This window comes from Balearica regulorum, chromosome 4 (assembly GCF_011004875.1).
Source record: "Balearica regulorum gibbericeps isolate bBalReg1 chromosome 4, bBalReg1.pri, whole genome shotgun sequence".
Classification (NCBI taxonomy): domain Eukaryota; kingdom Metazoa; phylum Chordata; class Aves; order Gruiformes; family Gruidae; genus Balearica; species Balearica regulorum.
The window spans coordinates 70,244,526-70,265,941 of NC_046187.1; the positions used below are offsets into that span (position 1 = coordinate 70,244,526).

At 39.7% G+C, this 21,416-nt stretch overlaps 1 protein-coding gene across 3 annotated transcripts in view; it reads right to left on the bottom strand.

Moving 5' to 3' along the window:
* The window catches only part of AFAP1 (actin filament associated protein 1), a 119,491-nt gene that overhangs the window by 57,063 nt on the left and 41,012 nt on the right, over nucleotides 1-21,416 (bottom strand). For 2 of the 3 annotated variants that reach the window (XM_075752569.1, XM_075752571.1), the window contains 2 exons: nucleotides 9,912-10,040; nucleotides 1,804-1,901 (listed from right to left, as the gene is read on the bottom strand). In XM_075752569.1, coding sequence (XP_075608684.1) covers nucleotides 1,804-1,901; nucleotides 9,912-10,038 — 225 coding nt within the window. In that variant the 5' untranslated portion in view covers nucleotides 10,039-10,040. Of the gene's footprint in view, nucleotides 1-1,803; nucleotides 1,902-9,911; nucleotides 10,041-17,158; nucleotides 17,305-21,416 lie in introns of those variants that run through there. The other variant, XM_075752570.1, reaches the window with a different exon arrangement.

The window sequence follows — 21,416 nt, forward strand, 5'->3', positions numbered from 1 at the left end:
TTTCGTTACTCCAAAATCCAAACTGAACTACTGCAAAAAACACTGTTGACCTCCTGGACCTAATTCATACTTCACACCATTTCACTCGCTGCAGCTGTACCAACTTTATGGGAATTTACACATTAGTATAGGAGAAAGGAAAAGTAGGTCACTTGTCTTTAGAAAAACAACTTGAATCTTCAGAGCCAATTTATTAAACTGAACCTACATAAATATGAAAGGAGAATCTCAATTGGCTTCAGTTTATGAAGCTAGCACCTGAAGTCTACATTTCAAAAGCATGTGCATTTTGCATAATTTTTCTGCCTCTCATCAACCCCTTCCCTTGTAATTTATGCTATATGCATCTTGAATTAAAGAAAAATAATCATTTTCAGGCACTGTTAACCATGAAATGGATTCTCCAGGTTTCACTGCATATTAATACAATCATTTTTGCATCCATTCAAATCTTGCATAATTATTTTATAGCATCCTTTTTCGTTGAATTTTCCTCAAATATGTATACCTACTCTGGATATGAATGTTTCTATCATAAATACTCCCTTCCTATAATGATTCCAGCATATCTCATTACATTAGGTAGAATTAAAATAAAAAAACCCCCAATAATCTTGTTCAGGTCACAAACCAAAAGCTGGCAGCACTTAGGTAGAAACTGTGATTAAAGTATTGTATATAATCCGTTTGTTGGTTGGGTTTTTTTTTTTACTTTGTTCTGCAGTACATATAGCATTATTCACCATCCAATAAAGGTTATTATGAAAGGCTGCCTAAGAGTTTGATCTGATAAATTATTTATTCTGTTCATAAGATGCTACTGGCTTATATTTCTCTTAGAACTGTCCATAAATGTGATAACAGAGTAACACACTAAAATGAAGCAGAACATCAGTAATTGAGTTGTTCTGTCCCCATACGCTGCATCTGTATTTCCTGCTTCAGCCGATGAACATGAGTGTCCACAGACTGTCCTTATCATCATGCACAAAATTTTTCATAACTGAATAAAAAGATAGTTAGTTTATCAGTATTAGAGCTAAGACTGTGTTCACCTTTCAACAGGCTAACCCATGATTTGTTTACGCTTCTCTCAAAAAAATGTTGAAAATGTTTTCTTTAAATCTACTGTAAAGTCAGTAACAGAGGAGAATCAAAACTTGTTTATAGTTTATTCTGTAACAAGACAGCTGCTCCCAACTGGAGGAATTGAATTACAGATCTCAAACAGTATTTTTGCTATAAACATCTCTGAGAACATACACTTCTACTTGTTCTGCAGGGAATTTCTTACCCAGAGGCTAAGCACAGAAAGGCGTTAAAGACTTTATAAAAAAAGGAAGTATTCTTCCATCGGTTTAAAACTCTGTATTTTCATTTTTCAGCTATCAAGAGGGAATCTTCTCAAAAAACTTGCTCCAGGGAAAGCTGATCCTTAAAATCGTAAGAAACTGGCTGGGACCTGTTGGCTTGGTGAGGCCAACCTCCAGCACAAGGCAGGTCAATCTTTGAAGTTAATCATCTTAAGTGGCTCAGGCTTTTGCCACTTGAATTTTGAAAATTGCCAAAGATTGTGATTCTACAGCCTTTGCAGGTGATCTGTTCCTGAGCTTGTATCACCACAGGGAATTTTTTGCCTTCTCTTCTGCAATTTGAAGCCAATTCCCTCAACCAGAGTGGAGTTGAGAGGAATAATCATTTCCCTGGACCTGCAGGCTCCTTCCCCTTTTAAACATTTCTGTTAGTGCTTATCACAAGTATATTCTCTCTTGCACATGTTTATATATTTAAATTAACACTCACCAGCCACTGCTGAGGTATTTCTGGCAGAGGCATTTGAGGAGGCGCCGGCAAACTGTTGGCAACTTCTTGCTTCTGTACATGTTCTTTTATTTCAAAACCTGTGAAGAGCAACAGACCTCACTTAACACTTTGGTGGATGCAAACAGGGCATTTTTTCCACACGTGGACACCATGTCTGACTGTGACACACTGAAATCTGGCACCCAGTGCTGCTTACAACCTACCTCCCAAGAGCAGTTACTGAGGCAGGACTGGAAGAATGCTGGGAATTCAGGAATTTAATCAAGCAGAACAAACACATACTTACTCTATATGATAATGACATATATGCTATTTGGATCAACAAATACCAGACATACTAAAAATTCACAGGAAATCATTCTGAACTGCCTATCCATCTGGAACTGAAAGACTTAAACAGCTAAAATTCAAACGTTGCCAGGCACCTACCATACAGATAAAACCATTTATGGGGGAAAGGTACAACACTTGCAAACATCACAATGGCACTGTACAGTGAATAAAATGCGGTCAGCCTGTGGGCAGCATGTGGCTGACTGCCTTTTACCAGCGGAGATAAGCAACAGTTGTTCCCATGGCACGTTTTGGATGGGCAAGGCCACCATGCAGAAATGAGTCCAAAACCACCTTTTGTGCCAGAAGAGCGGGGAAGAGGGCAGAAGAAGAGACCCTATTCAGCCAACCCCACAGCACCCGTGTTTCCTGGGCTCCCTGCTGCCGCCATCATCTCTGATCATGGAGCTGTGGTGTGAGTCTGCACAAGTCCTGGGAGATGCAGGATACTATGTCACCCCAACCTGGAGCACACTGCTGCTGGGGGGCACATTGCCTTAACTAGCTCACCATTAACAGAACTGCACACTGAGCACGTTTTCTCACAACTTCCTCCTTTCTCTCTCTTTTTTCTTAATAATCTCATTGTTTTTCAGGTGAATTTGAAAAAGAAAAAGCAGCCAAATGTAAAAGCTGCTTTGACAGTCCTTTGTATCATTATTGCATCTCCCTCCCAGGGAAAAAGAGGAGTGACCCACTCGTTCTGAGGTTTTGGCATAATAATTTAAATCTCATTTGAACTCACTTCATAGGAACATGATATCGTTTATTTTTCTAAATATCAAAAGGGGGATTAGGGTGCATCTCCTCAATGTTCTGGCAAAAATTCAGTCAATGGATTGTACCCTGCTTACCCCTAAACTGAATTTAGCTCCTAGTGTTTAGTTTAGTTTTTAAAATATATATTTACATAGCCAAATTGATGTCTTTTGGTCAAGATCATATAATTCTCAAAAATGTAATCAATGATGAAATGTTTCTTGTCATAATAACCCAGTCCCACTGGCTGTGAAGTCATGGATTGAAAAACAACACTGGTAAAATAAACTGGCTCTAAGGGCCACAGATTCTTCTTTCTTCCTACAAATCAAGAGGGGGGTTAGTCTTGGGAAACATTCCAATTTTTATTTTTTTTCAGTATAACTTTCACTTGTTCCTTTTTATGGAGGGTGAATCCATATTATGACTGCTATCCATATCCACGTCTCCCATGCTTTCCATAATAACCAAAAGTATGAAGGGCTTTTTACTGCAAAGAAAAAGTATTCCAAGTGAATTCTATTGACTCTGTAAAACTGTTTTTTCCCCAGTTTTAAGCAAGAACCTGCTCTAACATTTATTTTCATCTACCAAATTACACAGCAAAGTCGGCATTATAGGTTTTATGGCATCAGGTCCCTTTAAGGAAAACAGGCAATGTTTACAGACATATTAAATGACTAAATCCACCAACAGTTCTTACTCCAAAATAAACTATTTGTGTTTTCATTTTTTAGAAGAAAATCTGAATTTCAGAAGGAAATGCCAAGTGTTTTGTTCAGACCTACAATCCATTGGGCATGCCAAGGCTCAGTAAGAAAAATAAAGTTTATCATTTTGCCAGCAATTCAGAGTAACCACTGGTTTGGATGTGGGGCAGGTCAAGGCCAGGCAGCTACAACCTGAAGAATACATCTGCCTGGCCCAGTTCTCTCTGCTGGAGAGATATTAAATGAAGAAAACAGTGTACATTTGGGAGATGTAACAAAACAAGGCAAAAGAGTTCCAAAGAATTCCCCAAGTAAGAATTTACTGAGGTTAAAGTGTTTTACTAAAAGCCAACCAGCCCATTATAATAATTTCCACACCTTTACAAAGAAAAACATAATTGTCCATTTCCAGATGTTATAAAGAACCCAGCCAGTTCCCAGTTGCACAGATCCTTCATTACCGTTCCCCGTTGATCTTAAATGGTTTGCACCAGCCATCGAAATATCCTGTTGGATTCACACAGTTGATTTTTGCAAATACATATAAAGAGTTTGAACTCAGCATAGTCCTCAGGCCTCTTAAACTGTGCCAGCGACCCAAGAGCTCTTGTGGAGTTATGTGGGTGGAGTAAAACAACATTTTGAAAAACAGACTTCGAATGACAGTTCAGCTTAGTTACAGAGTACTGAGGTTTTATGCATCTTTTATTGCTTTTAATTTTAATGAAGAGATGAATAGTTTCAAAGGGACGGGAGTACTGAATGTTGTAACTGATAAAAAAAGCAGCAGGGTCAGCTCCAGTAAAGTACACGACTCCCCAGGTAGCTTCACACACAGTTGAAGCCAGCCCAGGATGGCAGAGCTCCCAAGGAGGCAGCTCCTCTCCGTCCCTGCCTTGTTCCTGTCCCTGCACCAACCTCTCCTTCGTGCCAGCTGAAGCATGTGTGTGGCCTCAGGTTGAACCAGACCAGGGAAGTGACACTGGTTAGGACTAAGCCAGCAAAAAAAAGCAAATAATGCTTGTGCTAGCAGAAAGGAAGATGCAATACATGATGAGCAAGAATGAGTAGCCTGGGGAGAGAAACAGGATGTTTTTTTAGAGGCCGTGCTGGCTTAAACTCTATTTAAACTGCAGTTCCATAGAGTAAATAGGCATATAAGGCATAGTCCTACGACTTCTTGCTTAACTGAACTATGGGATTTCCTTAAATTAATTCTTGTTTGAACTAGAGCATATCTTTTAGCAAAATATTCTATCTTGATAAAACGCCAGCAATGGCATGCAGACCTTACGAAGTTCTTCCATTAGTTCATAACTTCAATGCCCAAAACATGTGCTTTATATCCACTTTGAAACAAACATTCTGCCATTGCACACTGTGTTGTGTAAGTCTTACAGCTCATTCTATCATTCCTTCCCTACATCAAGTTTAATTATGCTACCTCATTTTGGATAATTTGAAGGCATATTTCTAGATCCTTTAATCACATTTATCACTTTTCTTTGAAATGTCTAAATTTTATCTCCTTGAATGTCGGTTCTAGAACTGGGTATAATGTTCTAGTAACAACTGCACCTAACCAAGCTCCACCACTTAATATATGCATCCCATATGGTTCTTGTTAATGGATGGATCCTGTAGTAGGATGTAATGGTTCTTGTTATAGATCCTGTAATAGGCTTTAAAACCTAAACAGTAGGTGTCAAAATGTAGAAAGCTATGGTCCTTGGGTCTTTTTATCTTTGGCCACATCTATAGTCATAAATTAAGCATGCCTGGGAAGGTGCTCTGGTATAGAGAGATCCATATCCATATGGTTAAAATCTCTCACCCCTCAAAACCAGGGTGGAGGGTGATGATCCATGTGGGAGCAAAGATGCGAGGGTTATTGATGTGTTAGAAACCACAGAAGTGCTTGAGAATGGTCATGTAGGAAATAGGGCTTCGTCCCAAAAAAAGGTAGCAGGATCAATAGCCCAACTGAAGTGCACCTACACCAATGCATGCAGCATGGGCAACAAACAGGAGGAGCTGGATGCCATTGTGCAGCAGGAAAACTATGAATAGTTGTCATCATGGAAACGTGGTGGGATGACTTGCACAACTGGAGTGCTGCAATGCATGGCTATAAACTCTTCAGTAGGGATAGGCAAGGAAGGAGGAGCAGTGGGGTAGCCCTGTATGTTAGGGAGTGTTTTGATGTCTAGAGCTTGACGATGGTAACGATTGGGTTGACTATATATAAGAACCAGGGGAAGGTCAACAAGGCAGATATGGTGGGATGCCATTAAGGACCACCCATCCAGGATGAAGAGGCAGATGAAATATTCTATAAGCAGATGGGAGAAGTGTTACAGTCGTTAGCCCTTGTTCTCATGGGGGACTTCAACTTACCAGATGTCTGCTGGAAATACAATACAGCAGGGAGGTTCCTGGAGTGTGTGGAAGATAACTTCCTGACACAGCTGGTGAGTGAGACAACTAGGGAAGGAGCCCCACTGGACCTGTTGTTTGTGAACAGAGAAGGACTTGTGGGTGATGTGATGGTTGGAGGCCATCTTGGGCATAGTGATCATGAAATTATAGAGTTTTTGATTCTCAGAGAGGTAAGGAGAGGGATCAGCAGAACTGCTACCTTGGACTTCTGGAGGGCAGACGTTGGCCTGTTTAGGGGACTGGTTGATTGAGTCCCTTGGGAAACAGTCCTGAAGGGCAAAGGAGTCCAGGAAGGCTGGACATTCTTCAAGAAGGAAATCTTAAAGGTGCAGGAGCAGGCCATCCCCATGTGCCGAAAGATGGGCCGGCAGGGAAGAAGACTGGCCTGGCTGAACAGAGAGCTTTGGCTAGAACTCAGGAAAAAAAGGAGTTTATGGCTTTTGGAAGAAGGGGCAGGCAACTCAAGGATGTTGTGAAGTTATGCAGGGAGAAAATTAGAAGGGTCAAAGCCCAACTAGAACTTAATCTGGCTACTGCTACAAAAGGCAATCAAAAATATTTCTATAAACACTTTAGCAACAAAAGGAGGGCTAAGGAAAATCTCCATTTTTTATTGGACGTGGGGAAAACAGTGACAAAGGATGAGGAAAAGGCTGAGGTACTTAATGTCTTCCTTGCCTCAGTCTTTAGCAGTAAGACCAGTTGATCTCTGGGTACCCAGCCCCCTGAGCTGGAAGACAGGGATGGGGAGCAGAATGAAGCCCCCATAATCCAAAGGGAACAGGTTAGTGACCTGGCACACCACTTAGACACACAAGTCTGTGCGGCTGGATGGAATCCACTGAGGGAGCTGGTAGAAGTGTTCACCAAGCCACTTTCCATCATTTATCAGCAGTCCTGGCTAAATGGGGAGGTCCCAGTTGACTAGTGGTTAGCAAATGTGATGACTATCCACAAGAAGAGCCAGAAGGAGGATCCGGGGAACTACAGGCCTGTCAGTCTGAGCTTGGTGCCAGGGAAGGTTATGGTGCAGATCAGCTTGAGTGCCATCACGCAGCGTGTACAGGTGATCAGGCCCAGTCAGCATGGGTTTATGAAAGACAGGTCCTGCTTGACTAACCTGATCTCCTTCTATGGCAAGGTGGATGAAGGAGAGGCTGTGGATGTTGTCTATCTGGACTTTAGTAAAGCTTTAGTAAAAATGTTTCCCACAGCATCCTCCCAGAGAAACTGGCTGCTCCCAGCTTGGACGGGAGTACACTTCATTAGGTAAAAAACTGGCTGGATGGCTGGGCCCAAAGAGTTGTGGTGAATGGAATTACAACCAGTTGATGGATGGTCACAAGTGGTGTTCCCTAGGGCTCAGTACTGGGGCCAGTTCTCTTTAGTATCTTTATCAATGATCTGGATGAGGGGATGGAGTGCACCCTCAGTGAGTTTGCAGATGACACCAAATTGGGCAGGAGTGTTGATCTGTGGAGAGTAGGAAGGCTCTACAGAGGGATCTGGACAGGCTGAGGCCAACTGTATGAGGTTCAACAAGGCTCAGTGCTGGGTCCTGCACTTGGGTCACAACAACCCCAGGCAATGCTACAGGCTTGGAGAAGAGTGGCGGGAAGGCTGCCTGGCAGAAAAGGACCTGGGGGTGTTGGTCAACTACTGACTGAATAGGAGCCAGCAGTGTGCCCAGGTGGCCAAGAAGGCCAACAGCATCCTGGCTTGGATCAGAAATAGTGTGACCAGCAGGAGTAGGGAAGTGATCATCCCCCTGTACTCAGCACTGGTGAGGCTGCACCTGGAGTACTGTGTTTAGTTTTGGGCCCCTCACTGCAAGAAAGACATTGAAGTGCTGGATCGTGTCCAGAGAAGGGCAACAAAGCTGGTGAAGGGTCTGGAGCACAAGTCTTATGAGGAGTGGCTGAGGGAACTGGGGTTGTTTAGTCTGGAGGAAAGGAGGCTGAGGGGAGACCTTCTCACTCTCTACAACTACCTGAAAGGAGGTTGTAGCCAGGTGGGTGTTGGTCTCTTCTCCCAAGTAACAAGTGATAGGACAAGAGGAAATGGCCTCAAGTTGCACCAGGGGAGGTTTAGATTGGATATTAGGAAAAATTTCTTCACTGAAAGGGTTGTCAGTCATTGGCACAGGCTGCCCAGGGAAGTGGTTGAGTCACCATCCCTGGAGGCATTTAAAAGACATGTAGATGTGGTGCTTAGGGACATGGTTTAGCGGTGGACTTGGCAGTGTTAGGTTAACAGTCTTAAAGGTCTCTTCCAACCTAAACGATTCTACGATTCCATGATTTTGAACTGTCTGTTGGAGGAACTGATGGAGGAGATGATTCAGCTCAGGCCCAACCCATGCCAAGGACCACTCCGCAATTTAACAGCATAAATAATTGAGTTCCAGGGTCCAGAAACATACCCAGCACTGTTTAATTTACTAGTAGAGCTGTAGCTTTTGTGTCCTGAAACACTACGCACAATCCAGAAGGAAAGGATATGACAACCCTTCCCTGTGTTTGCAAAGTTGGCAATAAAAGGTTGCCTGACTTCTTAAGGAAGTCAAATGTTTTTCTTAAATCTAGTTGAAGAGATTACAAGAAGAATATCCAGTGTCAGAGCATCATTGTTGGGGGTTTTTTGAACTCCTGTAAAATACAGCTGTTTCTAAACATATCAAATTGCAAGTTCTCACCTGCAGATTTTGGTTTTGAGGGGGTTTGGTGTATTTTAATCAGCTTTTGGAACCTGAAGCCTCCTTCCACAATATGTGCAATTGGTACCTGCCTCCTTCTCTCAGTAGTAAAGTAAAAATAGTGATGGGTCTTTAAGAGTATCAAATCAGAAAGGAGGACAAGCATTATTTTCAACTTGATCTCCTTGGATTTGAATCCTGTGGCAAAAATGATTTCTTTACTGAACGGGGGAAACACTGCATCAAAGAAGATCATATTTTTTTAGCACTGGACAAGAAACAAATCATGAGAAATGCAACTGCTCACTATGTGGCATTTTTCTTCAACATACTCCATATTTCTCAAAAATCTAAACAGTGAGGATTTACACTGACAGCATTTCTGTCAAACGTAGGAGAGACAGAGGTCTTATAGCCTAGGTGTCACTTCATACAGAAAGGTGCTGTAAGGAAATATAAGAGTACTCTTAGAAAAAATAGTGAGGAATATTCTTTGTATAAGCTCTGTGGAAAGGCTGCTGTACATAGTGAATCATTTATATTGTATTCAGTTCCATAATCTTGACGGACACAAAAGTGATTGTGCAATCAAAATGGTTTTAGATAGGAAGAAAAGGGGAAAATGAAAATTACTCTAATTGCAAAATGCAACCAAACATGCTGGCAGCCATCTCCTAGCTCTGGCATGGTGCTCCTGTGTCAGCCATGCACCAACTCAATATCAAGCCTTTTGATGGATTTGGGTCATTTGACAGAGACGCAGCAAGGAGCACCCACGCATCTATAAAATGGTGCTGTGCCCAGCACTCCCTGACACAGTATTACTTTTCCATCAAAAGTCATAAATAGCATTACTGCCACAAATAAAATTAAGTAAAACTGCTATATCAGGAGAAGTGAAACATTCTATCTAGCACATAATTTTGTGGCTGGATTCACCCATGTGCACCCAAGATACTTCCAGTATGCCTTTTGCTACATTTTATTGCTGAACACGAAGGAAAACATTCAGGAAAGTCACACTTTGGCTTCACCCTGTCTTTCTGTCTTGCTTCAATTTTGGGCTTGTCTTTAGCCCTTAAAGCTATTTCACTGAGCACAGACTTATTCTGTGCACTCTGCAAGCGAGAAAACCCACCCCTGACACTGACCTTTTGATGACTGTATCCTCAGGAGAATGTTAGTTATTACTGCCTTCTTCTCCCTGACAGTGGAAGTTAGATATTCATGGTCCAGAAGTTCAAGAAACAGGCGCAGCTCAACTATTAACTCTTCCATGGCTGAAAGACAAAATCAAAAAAAAATAATAACTTTTTCTAAAAAGTCCCATTAGAAAAAACACAGAGTTAATTCTCATTTATTCACATTCCTAGTTATTTTCTAGCATTTCTTAAAAATGTATGTTCCTCCCTGCTGGAAAGAGACTGCATTCATTAGTAAAACCAACAGACTAGTCCATTAGTGAGGACTTGGAGCAGTTACCTTGAAATTGATGCAGAAAAGACAGTTCTTTTCACATTTCATATCATCAAGCCAGTACTAGACAAAAGTAAGTGCAGGAGTGGTGGCCATCTGCTTTTCCAGCAGTGCCACTCTGGTTCCTCTCCTTTTAACAAACAATTTCGAACTGCAGAACAAAATTAAAGCTTCTAGACAAATTGATATTTTCCTAAATCTTTAGGAAAAGTCTCTCCCTCATCTTATTTCTTTTGTTTTTTACAGGGAAAAAAAGAGCAGGTATTCCTTTTTTACAGTGATTTGTCTTTCTTATAACTTCCAAAGATAAGCTCCCAACCCATCACATAATTTCTTATTACTCCCAGATTCCTGATGATGCACTTCATATTCGTTCTATTCCTACTATTCCAGATCTCAAGGCATTCCAATTCTTTCCACAAAAAATGACATTCCTTCTCTGTATTCCCATTGCTTCTCAATTTTTTATCAACAAACTTCATAAGTACATTTCCACTTTTTTCCTTTCAAATTACCTCTGAAGTCTTGCATTGCCTTAATAACTGCAGTAGCTCAGACCATACACATAAACACATTTGTTACAGCCTAATCATATGAAACCTATTCAGCAGGTTTTCGAGAAGCCCATATGAGGTATTGAACCTCATTTTCATGCCTCAGTTCTCTCACAACTCTGAGATTCTCTGGTCCTTTCAGCAAACCCTTAAGTGGTTTGCTATTTTTAGTTCAAGTTTCATCTTGGATAGAATAGTTCACATTTCCATACTGTCTGTATCTGATGATGTTATCCTCATTAAAAGATGAGGAGAAACATGCATTTCATTTTAGGGCCACACCTAGGATTAATCTCAGTGCTATCCTCATTCCAAAATGCCTCTACTTAAATTTTTCTCTACTTATTCATATTTGTTTTTACAGTCTTTTCAAGGCCTAACAGGGCGACCACTGCTAAGCCTCTTCAAATCTCTAAAAAGCACATTCTTTGCTGCTTAATCCCTTACCAGCTCTTCCCTACTCCTAAAACCTTTTCTGACATGGTTGTTTACCCAAGTGAACCTGGAATCCTTTTTTTCCATTTGTGTCTGGATGTTTAAACAAGCCTTGGTCTAGATACATTTGTTTTATCCGACACTTGAACACAGCACCATGCAGGGAAACCTGCAGACGCCAGCTACGGTCCTGCAAGGGGCTGTTGGCCCCTTCTTGTCTCCAGAAAATGCAGATTTTTCCCATTTATTTGCAGGCCATACCCGCCAGTACGCTCTGGCTACTTCAGCAAGAAGCTGTCTAGAAGTCCATCAGAAATCCAGAGTATTCCACATCAACCATATTACTTTCAGTGTTGTTTACGTTATGGAGCAACGACACATGTGCATACAGCTTTGTGAGGCAACAAGGTACAGGTTCGGATTTGCAAAGCCACAAGTGATCACAAGACTTGAGGAGGAAAAAAGAAAGAGGACCTATGGCCTAAAAAAAGTAATACCCAAATAATCAGCTCTTAGTTATTTTATAAATGATACACTTTAGAAATAAGATGTATATTCCATTAAAAGTACAGTGGTCTCTTGCTTTAAGTAGGCTTTGAATATAACATGTATTGCTATTGTTGCTGTGAGCTTTATTTTAATTTTGGAATATGTTAATCTTTTAATCTTTATTTATTATAATACATGCATTTCAAAGGCTATCATTACCATAGAATCTAGGCAGTCATTGTGAAATCTAATCAGTATACAGTACCAAAAAATTTATATTTTTAAGTAGTTCTACAGCTCTATAAATTACTGTCAGTAATTGCATATATTACTGTACCAAAATTTCTTTGCAATGGCTTGTTTTCTGTATTCTTTCAGACAAGGGACTGTAAATAAGCTGAAAGGGAGCTCTCCCTTCTCCTCTTCACCAACAAATACCCTGTGCCACAGTAACCCCATGTCTTTGCTGAGAACCTTCACCTCTGGGAAGGAAGAGAAAAAAGGATGAAAGCAGCAGATACCATTGATGTGCGCAGAATGCATAACTGTTTTCAGTTATTAAAAACGGTAAGATCCTTGTACTCAGGACCTTATAATCTAATATAAACAAATAGATTGCAAAATGAGAAATGAAAACAGACCAGGAAGGAGGTATGAGGCAAAGAGACAGGGAAGCAAGAGAAGAGGAGATAGGAAATCACTGCTGGAGAGACTCCTGGGAGCTGGCATCAGCCCAAATCTCTCCTGAGGCCTCATCACATAAACGTGTGGCCTTCTCCTCCTCCACCATGTCTCTGGAGGAAATCTGCATTGCAGTCACAGGTGACCACAGCCCGTTGACCCACAATGACCAAACCACCAGTTACTGGAAGCAGTTTAACTGCACCCAGCAGAGGATTTAAAAAAAAAGCCTTGATTAGGACTGATAGAGGATGACAACATGAAGCTCATACCAGTGAGACAATGCTTAAAAAATCCTGAAACCACTGCCTTAGTAACACATCCACCATAAATGCATTTATATTTGGCCTGGTGTCCAGCATCATTGTTCAAATGTCTAACAGTGTTTCATAAAGGAATACAGAGCGTAAGAAGGCTTGTTCTTTCTGCCTTTGTAAGCTTACAGGTATATGACACTGACTTCAAGCAAGCAGTCATAAAAGTTAATTTAAAATGTTAGTATGACAACAGAATGAAATTGTTAGCAGCTGTTGTAAAATGCTAGGCATAAATACTAAATACTTAGACGTTGCTTCTCTTATTTTTCTACTAGGATTAAATTGGGATTGTATTTTCTTTGGTGGGAGTTAATAGCATCAAAAAAATCAAAGTGTGAAGGAAGTAAGTTCTGAGTTTCACTTTATATATATGCAATGATGTCAAACATGCAGTAAGAGAGAGGGAAAACACTGTTCCCGGCTAGTAAGAAACACTCTTCCCATGTATCTTAAAAATGCATTTTTCTTTTTTACTAGTTTTGCTGCTTAAACAGAGAACAAAAATACTGTCATGGAGTACATTTAAAGTATTATTTAAAACAAGGAACTAAAACCTATTTTTTCTAAGATGGTAACAAACAAACTTGTATGTACTCAGGAAAAAACAAGTTTGTCTGTTGTCAATCCTTGGTTTATTTTCTGGATTAAAGAATCTTCTTTCCTCCTTCCTAGAAATGTAATGATGTGCTCACAAAAAGTAATGGAAGTGAATAATAGAAAATCCACATAATGCATATTTGCAGCAAGTAATCATTACTTCTGAAATGGAGGCTAAAAATGAGAGGGTGATGCATGTCCCAAAGAAAAACATACTCCTCCAGTGAGAGATTACCCTTGGAAATCTGACATCACCACAAAATAAGAATAATAATCAGAAGGCTCTCAAAAAGGGGCCAATTTATTTGACAGTTTTGGCTGTATTCTCATTGCCAAAGGAATTACTTGTAAGTGGCAGGTGGTGAAAGGCAGGGTGGAGCCCAGGGATGGTAATCACAACAGTAAGCAGATTTTAGCTTGACTGAGGAGCAAAATCACATTCCATATTAAATGATGAGAAGTCCATTCTATGCTCAATAGGAATTATAGGCCCCTAATGGGCTGCTGCAATTGCCATGCACAAATAAAAAACAATGATACATCCAGAAGGGTTTCCAGGACTGGCTCTCAAGAGTTTTAAAGTTTTTCAAATGATAGCACATAAAAACTATATACACAAGCCAGCACCGGAATACACCAAGGTAAAAATAATCAGAGGAAGGCAATTACATCACACTGTAGTTTTTGTTCCAAACCAGAACTAAAACCAACTGGGACTGAAAAACCATGATGATGCAATTACCCCAAATCTACACTTATGGGTACTAGCTTGTAACCATTTTTTAAAGAATATAATGTTTTCACTTCAAATTGATTAAAAAATTCTTAGCAGCAGTGCTATATCGCACACATGATCTTCAAACTAGAAGAAAAGACAAGGATGAGCTCGTTAAAAGAATGGTTCCATTGGGTTTTGGTCACTCGCAGCGATTGCAGTATCTCTTAACCTTGCCACGCCACAAATGACCTGAAAGGGTTTTCCAGTTAACTAATACCTACTGAAAAACTGTTAAAGAAAGACAAATCCAGGAAGGAAGACAAGTATTTTTATTAATTATTGTCTTGCTCAAAAAATACAAACCCCACACAAAGTAAACGTACTTCCATGCTTGCATGTCTACTATAAATGCATGTACAAAAATATGTTAGTGTAAAAATCTGTCATAGAAATACAAATTAAAATTCAGCTTCAAATTTTTAGAAGATCCGCTTGAACAGTTCCTTGCACACTACTGAATCAAATGTCTCTATGCTTAAATCTTCCCTTCGCCATTTAGTTTGTCATTTACAGATGTCAAAGGCCGGAAGAGTCCACGTCAATGAGATCCACTAGAAGAAATCACCTAATCTGATTTTCTACATACAGCAATACAGGCCAGAGACATTCACCTACCTGTTCCTCTCTTAGTGGATTTCTATTTACCTAAAGCACATATTTCAGGAAAGCCAAAAATCTATGTCAGCATTTTGAGCCCTACTTTCATGGGGCGGGATCCCATTTAACTTCCCAAACCAAATTTGATTGAATTTATGGATAATACTGATGCCAATCTTCAAGCTATATATGAAAACCAGGTATTGAGAATACGTGTGCTTCAATCCAACTACAACCCAATACAAATGCGCACATGCACATGCATGTGCATACACACACACATGCACTATATTTGATAACCACTAAGAGGTTTTCAAAGTGGGTGTCTCAGCCTTAACCTTGCCTTTATGGTCGTTACTGCAAGGCTATATTAAATGAAATACATACCTAATCCTACAATAGTATTTATTCTCCGAAAGATGTTCATGCTGCAGTTTTGTCCTACATAAAAAGATGTTCTCTAACTCATACACCACATGGGCCAATTTCAATGCATCTATGTTCTCACCTCTTAAAAATCTAAGCCTCCATATTCTGTTGGCAGTATGATACTTTGAGGCTTTCTTCAGGAAAAAAAGTTAAAGCTGGTGATGGCTGGCTGAATGATTAAAAATTACTCTGTTTCAAAATCTGATTAAAGCCTACTAAGATCCAATGTGTAAAAACTTCTTGAAACATACAGAGTCTCCCACCTGCCAAAAAAGCCTCATTGGCATTTGGGTACACAAGCCACAGTTGAGAGTGTTTTGAATGAAAACCAGAGCGTAAACTGCATGTTTATACCCATTTCTATTGAAATAGTGTCATCATCCTTAGTTTTGGATGTCATCATTTGAATATTTTACTAAAAAGCTCATAACAGAATACCACTGGGGAAACCATGTCTGTATTTTATAAAGATATAAATATGAGAAGACGCTATGAAGAATGTAGAGCCACTAGGAGACAAAAATCTTTACATTATGAAGTAATACAGAAAATCACTTTGACTTGCTTCCACTCAATCCTATATTGCAGATACAAAAATCTAGTAATTAATGAAAAAGCTATTTTCATGATTACATTATCATTATCTAGGAAAAGAATTTCCACAAAAATCTGGAAGCAGGCAGCAATATTACAGTTAGCACTAGGAAAAAAATTTACATTCTTCAACATGCTACCAGAAACTAAATGACATATTTCAAAACTCTATCCAAATCCTATCCACCGAGAAATGAAAAGGTCTGCTGTTTGAAGAACACAGAGTAAAAAGACAAGTCTTTTCACTAGAGGAGTTTTCTCATGGTTGCCCTGGCCCTTCTTTGCTGCTGTATTAATGATGGTGTATGAGGTGTGATGAATTCTACCTGTAAAGTATGCTAAAAACCTGCTCCAGAAACTAGAGATGATCATCTTGGGGGTTCATGGTATTACAGGAAGGAATGGTAAAAGTGTATGAGAAAAGGTTGAACCCTAAATCGCAGATGAAGCCCTAAAGATGAAGAATTAGCACAGAGCAAGTAAAACACATACAAGGACTGTCATCAGAGCGTTTTCACATAAAAATAATGATATTTGAGCCTCTCTAAAACCTCATAACAATCATCTTTTGTTTAAAATTTGGAGCTCCCCAGACTGTCACAAACTCTCTTTCCAGACAGCTTGGGGCAAGAGAGGCAAAACACAGCTACTAAAAACTCCTCCTGTCTCATGCATATTTATGAACAACCTCAATGAGTGTCAAGGGATCGTTCCAGCCACAGCCCACATGTATTCCTCTTTTTCTTTCTTCCTTCTGCTTCGGTTTTCAAGGACTTGGCTTTTAGAAAACCAGCTCTCCGAAAAAGCTACCAGAGCTCCAAATGCTGCTGTTGCAATACTTGGGTGATAAAACAAGAGGTGGGAAAGCATTAAGGAATGTTTGTACAAGAAACAAGCTGCCAAAAATCCTACTCAATCAGCTACAGCCATGCAATGAGTGACAGCAATGCAGGAGTGCAATCCATTAGCATAAGGCAGACGGATAAAGAGTTTATTTTTTGAAGTCCAGACCAGTGTTTAAGCACTGCCACAGACTTCAGAGAGGAATGCCTCCTTTTAAAAAAGTTCATAAACTCATAGGAAAAAAGAAGAAATAGAAAAGGAAGAAGAAAAAAAGAAAAAAGGAAAAAGAAAAAAAGAAAAAGAGGAAAAGGAAAAGAAAAAAGAAAAAAGAGTAAGAAAAAACATAAAAAAGGAAAAAGAACAAACAAGAAATGAAAGAAAGAACAAAGAAAGAAGAAAAGATAAACAGAAAAAGAAAAAATTAGTATTAAAGGAATTTTTTTTTATTGAAGTATTAAATATCTACATCGAACCCCTGTTAGAAAACAAAATATGCTGATAACTATCTACAGAAACTTACAGTGGACCTTATCAAGTTGCTGAAGGCTTTCTCTAAAAGTATATTTTCCACATGAAATTCTTTTGTTCCCAAAATAAATGTAACATACCTTGTAAAGCAAAAGAACATGGATTTCGCGCCACTGCACACCCAGCAGCCTGGGCGAGAGTCTCACCCTCCCGTCTCTGTGCTCACTGTGGGCATTCAGGTTGAGTTTTCTTTTCAGACTCCCATTACCCTACTAGGGCAGAAAATGGAAATTTCTTCCATTTAACCATCTCCAAATGTATCAGCTGACATCATCTCGTCAGGACAAGACATTCCAGGTCTTGCTCGCTGGCTCCTGCATTAGCTCAACTCCTCCATTACTCCAAACCACAAAAGATAAGCAGCCACTACGGAATTAATAAACGGGCTCTGATTCCACAAAAGAGAAGCAGTTTTCCCTCATGATGCAAAAAAGCCGACAGAAAATCTGTGGTAGGAGGTGAAAGGCTGCCCCAGACTCCAGGTCCCAGGAGGAGATGGGGCTCAGTTAAGGCTGAGACATGCTGAAGCTGAAGCATAGCATTGCAGTACATCTTGTGAGTTCTTCACTCAGGTCCTCAGCTGCACAGAGATCTGGTTTTAGGTTAGGATTTCTTTCAAAGTTGTGACTAATTACATATCCAGCAGAAATGTGAGACAGTAAGTTAATGAACTTAATGGATTGGAAAAACAGAGTAGTAAAACAATGACAAAGAAATACAAATGTGGCAATAGTAGGAACTGCAAGGTTGCATTTGGTATTTTTTGTATTTAGTGATACAATTTTTATATATAATACATGCAAAATACCAAACTTACAAACTGCTCAGAAAGTCCTAAGGCTGCTCGTGTCAGCCATACCTGCAGTACAGTCCAAGAACAGTTTGCACTCTGTGAATCTGGTGTTACAGGCTTCCAGTTTGCAGCTAATTTAAAGCCAGAAATGAGATAATATTGCATTTTATAAGAACAGGCCCAGAAGTCCTCATATTTGTATGTGAAGATAGAAAAAAATCAATTTTTTTTGTATCCAACAACACTTCTTTATACCACCATTCTCACTGCTGGGTCTATTTCTTTAAATAGATGTACACATAGATACAGATTTATCTTAAGAAAATAACACCAAAGAATCATAGTTTACACTGATAGACAGTAGGATGGTGAGAGCTGAAATCTCTCTTGAAGTGGAAAATACATCATTCCCCACTTCACACCAGCGCCCCAAGAAACATCTGTCTCCTTTACTGTCACCTCTTATTCTTATTTTGGAGAATTTCATTATGTGAGAACTAGATCGTAGTCAACAGAAAAAAAAATATTAGCGCTTAAGGTAGCTTTGAAACTCAAGCCCCATAGGTGAAGAACCATTAACATAAAAATGCAAATCTTCTTTAAAAAAAATTCTGTAGAGAATGCTCCACAAGGTTTCAACAAATCCTTCGTAGTAAAAGATGCTTGAACACTGTGAATATCATGGAGATATATATATATACACACACACATATATCAGTTATTAAATATCTTGTGAGCTCTGTTCCTTATCCAGGGTGGCTCTGGGGCTTAGGGACGTCACACTCTTTTACATGTTGCATGGAATGCTAAACATTAGTTTTCTTATGAGCTTTTCAATGGCATTCACCCTTCGATTGTCCAAGTGATTCACAAATAAAGTTTGCTGCAAAGCACAATTGCACAGGCAGTATCACCTGATTTTAGATAAGGAGCTAAGATAAAGGAAGAGTAGAGATAGAAGGAACTCCTGATTCTGGATCCTGTTTGAAATACCCAATTTTTCAAAGTGCTTAAAACCATGCAGAATGTGACTCGTGCAAGCACAGCTCTCCTGGACACCAGCTGATGAGGAGTGCTCTGCACTTCTGTTGGGTGGCTCACAGGACCTCGATTTCCATGCGCAGGGAGTGAGGAATACCTGGTCACTGTCAGTCTCCTGGGAAGTCAGGTCTAAGATGCTTGGCTGATCATGCAACTCTGAAGACACAGAGGATCCAGTGCTCTAAGGGAATGATGGACGGCCAGAAAAACGAGAGTATCCTTTCTCTGCTGCAATTCTTTGCCTCATCCGAGGGATTCTGGAGGACACATAAACAAGTGCCCTAAAACCAACACCTTCTCCCACTATGCAAGTTGACTCATTCCTAGACTTCTGTTCTGAATAAGGATGGAAACACAACAGAAATTTCATAAAATCCCACCATTGTGATAAATATAACCATAAAACTTGCCAGTTAATTAGGCTGTACCCTTACATGGATTTTCCAGGCAAGAAAGAAAGGGAGCTTTGCGGCATCTCCAACACAAACTTTTTATAGACCAAAGGAAGAAGCAGTTCCAAATGTATGGGACCTTAAGGGAAAATATCCTGGAGTAAGCATCTTCTTACATAACACCGAACTTCCCTCACAAGCACCCATCCAAACTGTAATTTTAACCGCTTTTCACAGTCTGATGCTCAAAAAGGAACAATGATGTCTGAGACAAGTTGCCCCAGGAGATTCATGGTTTTATGGAGAAATGAAAATCAACATGTTGAAACCAGCTCATAAACCAAGACACAGTCAAGATGATAACAGTAAATGAAGCATTCACAAAGAAGCACTACATATAATGTAGTAATGTAATATTAATATTGTATTCGGTATTTAGCCCCTTGCATTGGAATTGCGTGGTACCAATGGAAAAAAATTTCGGTACCAGATCTGACACCGGTCTGCAGTGGAAGAGGGAAAGCAGGGTTTGAGGTGCAAGGCAGCTAATGAAAGCGAGAACCTTCTGTTTGGTGATGCACAGGTGGGGCTGGTGGCAGAGCCTATATGCTAAGCAAATCCGTCAATGGGTGACATGGAAGTGCTCTCCTCCTAAGCTATGCCTGCAAAGCTTTTTGCCCAGCATGCAGGCACACAACTTCTATCACTTCCCTGAACTCGTTCGCTGTACCATTCACTTCGACCCGTCTCTGACGCACACGATCTGTAAATGTAACCATGAAATATATTCACCTATTGAAAACAGCAATGTATGCATTTCAACAGTGGATTCAGCTAGCTGTGGTAAAGGAGGAAAGCTGTAATTCCAAAATTGGGAATTTCAGTTCCCTTTGTCCCTTGTAGATCTCAAGTTAATTCTCTGAAATACATCAATATCTCTCGGATTTCTCCTCTTTCTGGTTCTCCTTCATGATTACTATGTAGACAGGAAAATGAAATAAACTTTTAATTTTATAGTTTCTGACTGAAAAAAAAAAAGAGAGTTTTAAAGAAATGGAGCTGTAGGCATGTAAGGTTCACCGCCCGGGCAAACCACGGGCAGTATTGTCACGATGGGGCCTGAAACTGAGCATGCTGTAGAGGAAGGATCACAGATGTTCTGGAATGATTTTCATGAATGGATTTAGATCCCACAAATCTGATGAAAGACATTGCCACCATGTCATCGATGGCCACCCAGTGAACCACAGGAAACACGCTAATTGTAAAGCCAAATATTTTCAATAATCAGAGTACTGATAGATGGTGGGTTTTGTCTCCAGCACTGATCAGGCAGAAAACAAGGTGTCAGACCATTGTATTTCAAAAGACTCGAGCATTTCATGGCATGAATTACAAACCATGAACTCCTCTTTTAAAAATCAGATACATCATTTTAATTACTGACTATATAGTGTGTCATAAGATGGACAGAACCACTGAAATTAGTGAAGTTATTTCTTCATGGTAGCATTCAAAATGCAGTCAGATCCAAGAAATATTAAATACTGGATAGTGCACAAGCTTTTAAAGAAAACTTCATCTTTCTCATACTACCAACATTTGTTCTGAAGACTTAATGATGAGTTGGATCTGCAGAAAGATGAAGTGCAAATTTATTTAACTACTGTTTTGTGGTGGGGTTTTTTCAATATACAATCTGCGTCAATACAAAACTGGAACTTAAAATCAAATTTCTCTCATCAAACAAAATAAACATTAACCTATATTTATATTCTAAGGATATAGAATAAATAAATAAGCAAATTCCCCTCACAACAAAATAGAAAAAAAAAAAAACCTGATTAAAAACTTTGGGTCCTTATCTGGTGCAGTTCTCACGGCTTCAGTGATGCTCAACTAATTCATTGCAATGTACGATATACAGCTAATACTTGTACATTACAGAGATTTCATTTTAATTATAGATGTGCTTTGAATTTATCATGAAACTAAAAACCATATGTTTAACAAAAACTAATAAACTGCTGCCAACACCCTTCTCTCAGGCTACTCCAGCCTCCTTTCCTCTTCTATCCATTCCTAGCACCTCTTTGTCATACAGACTTTGCT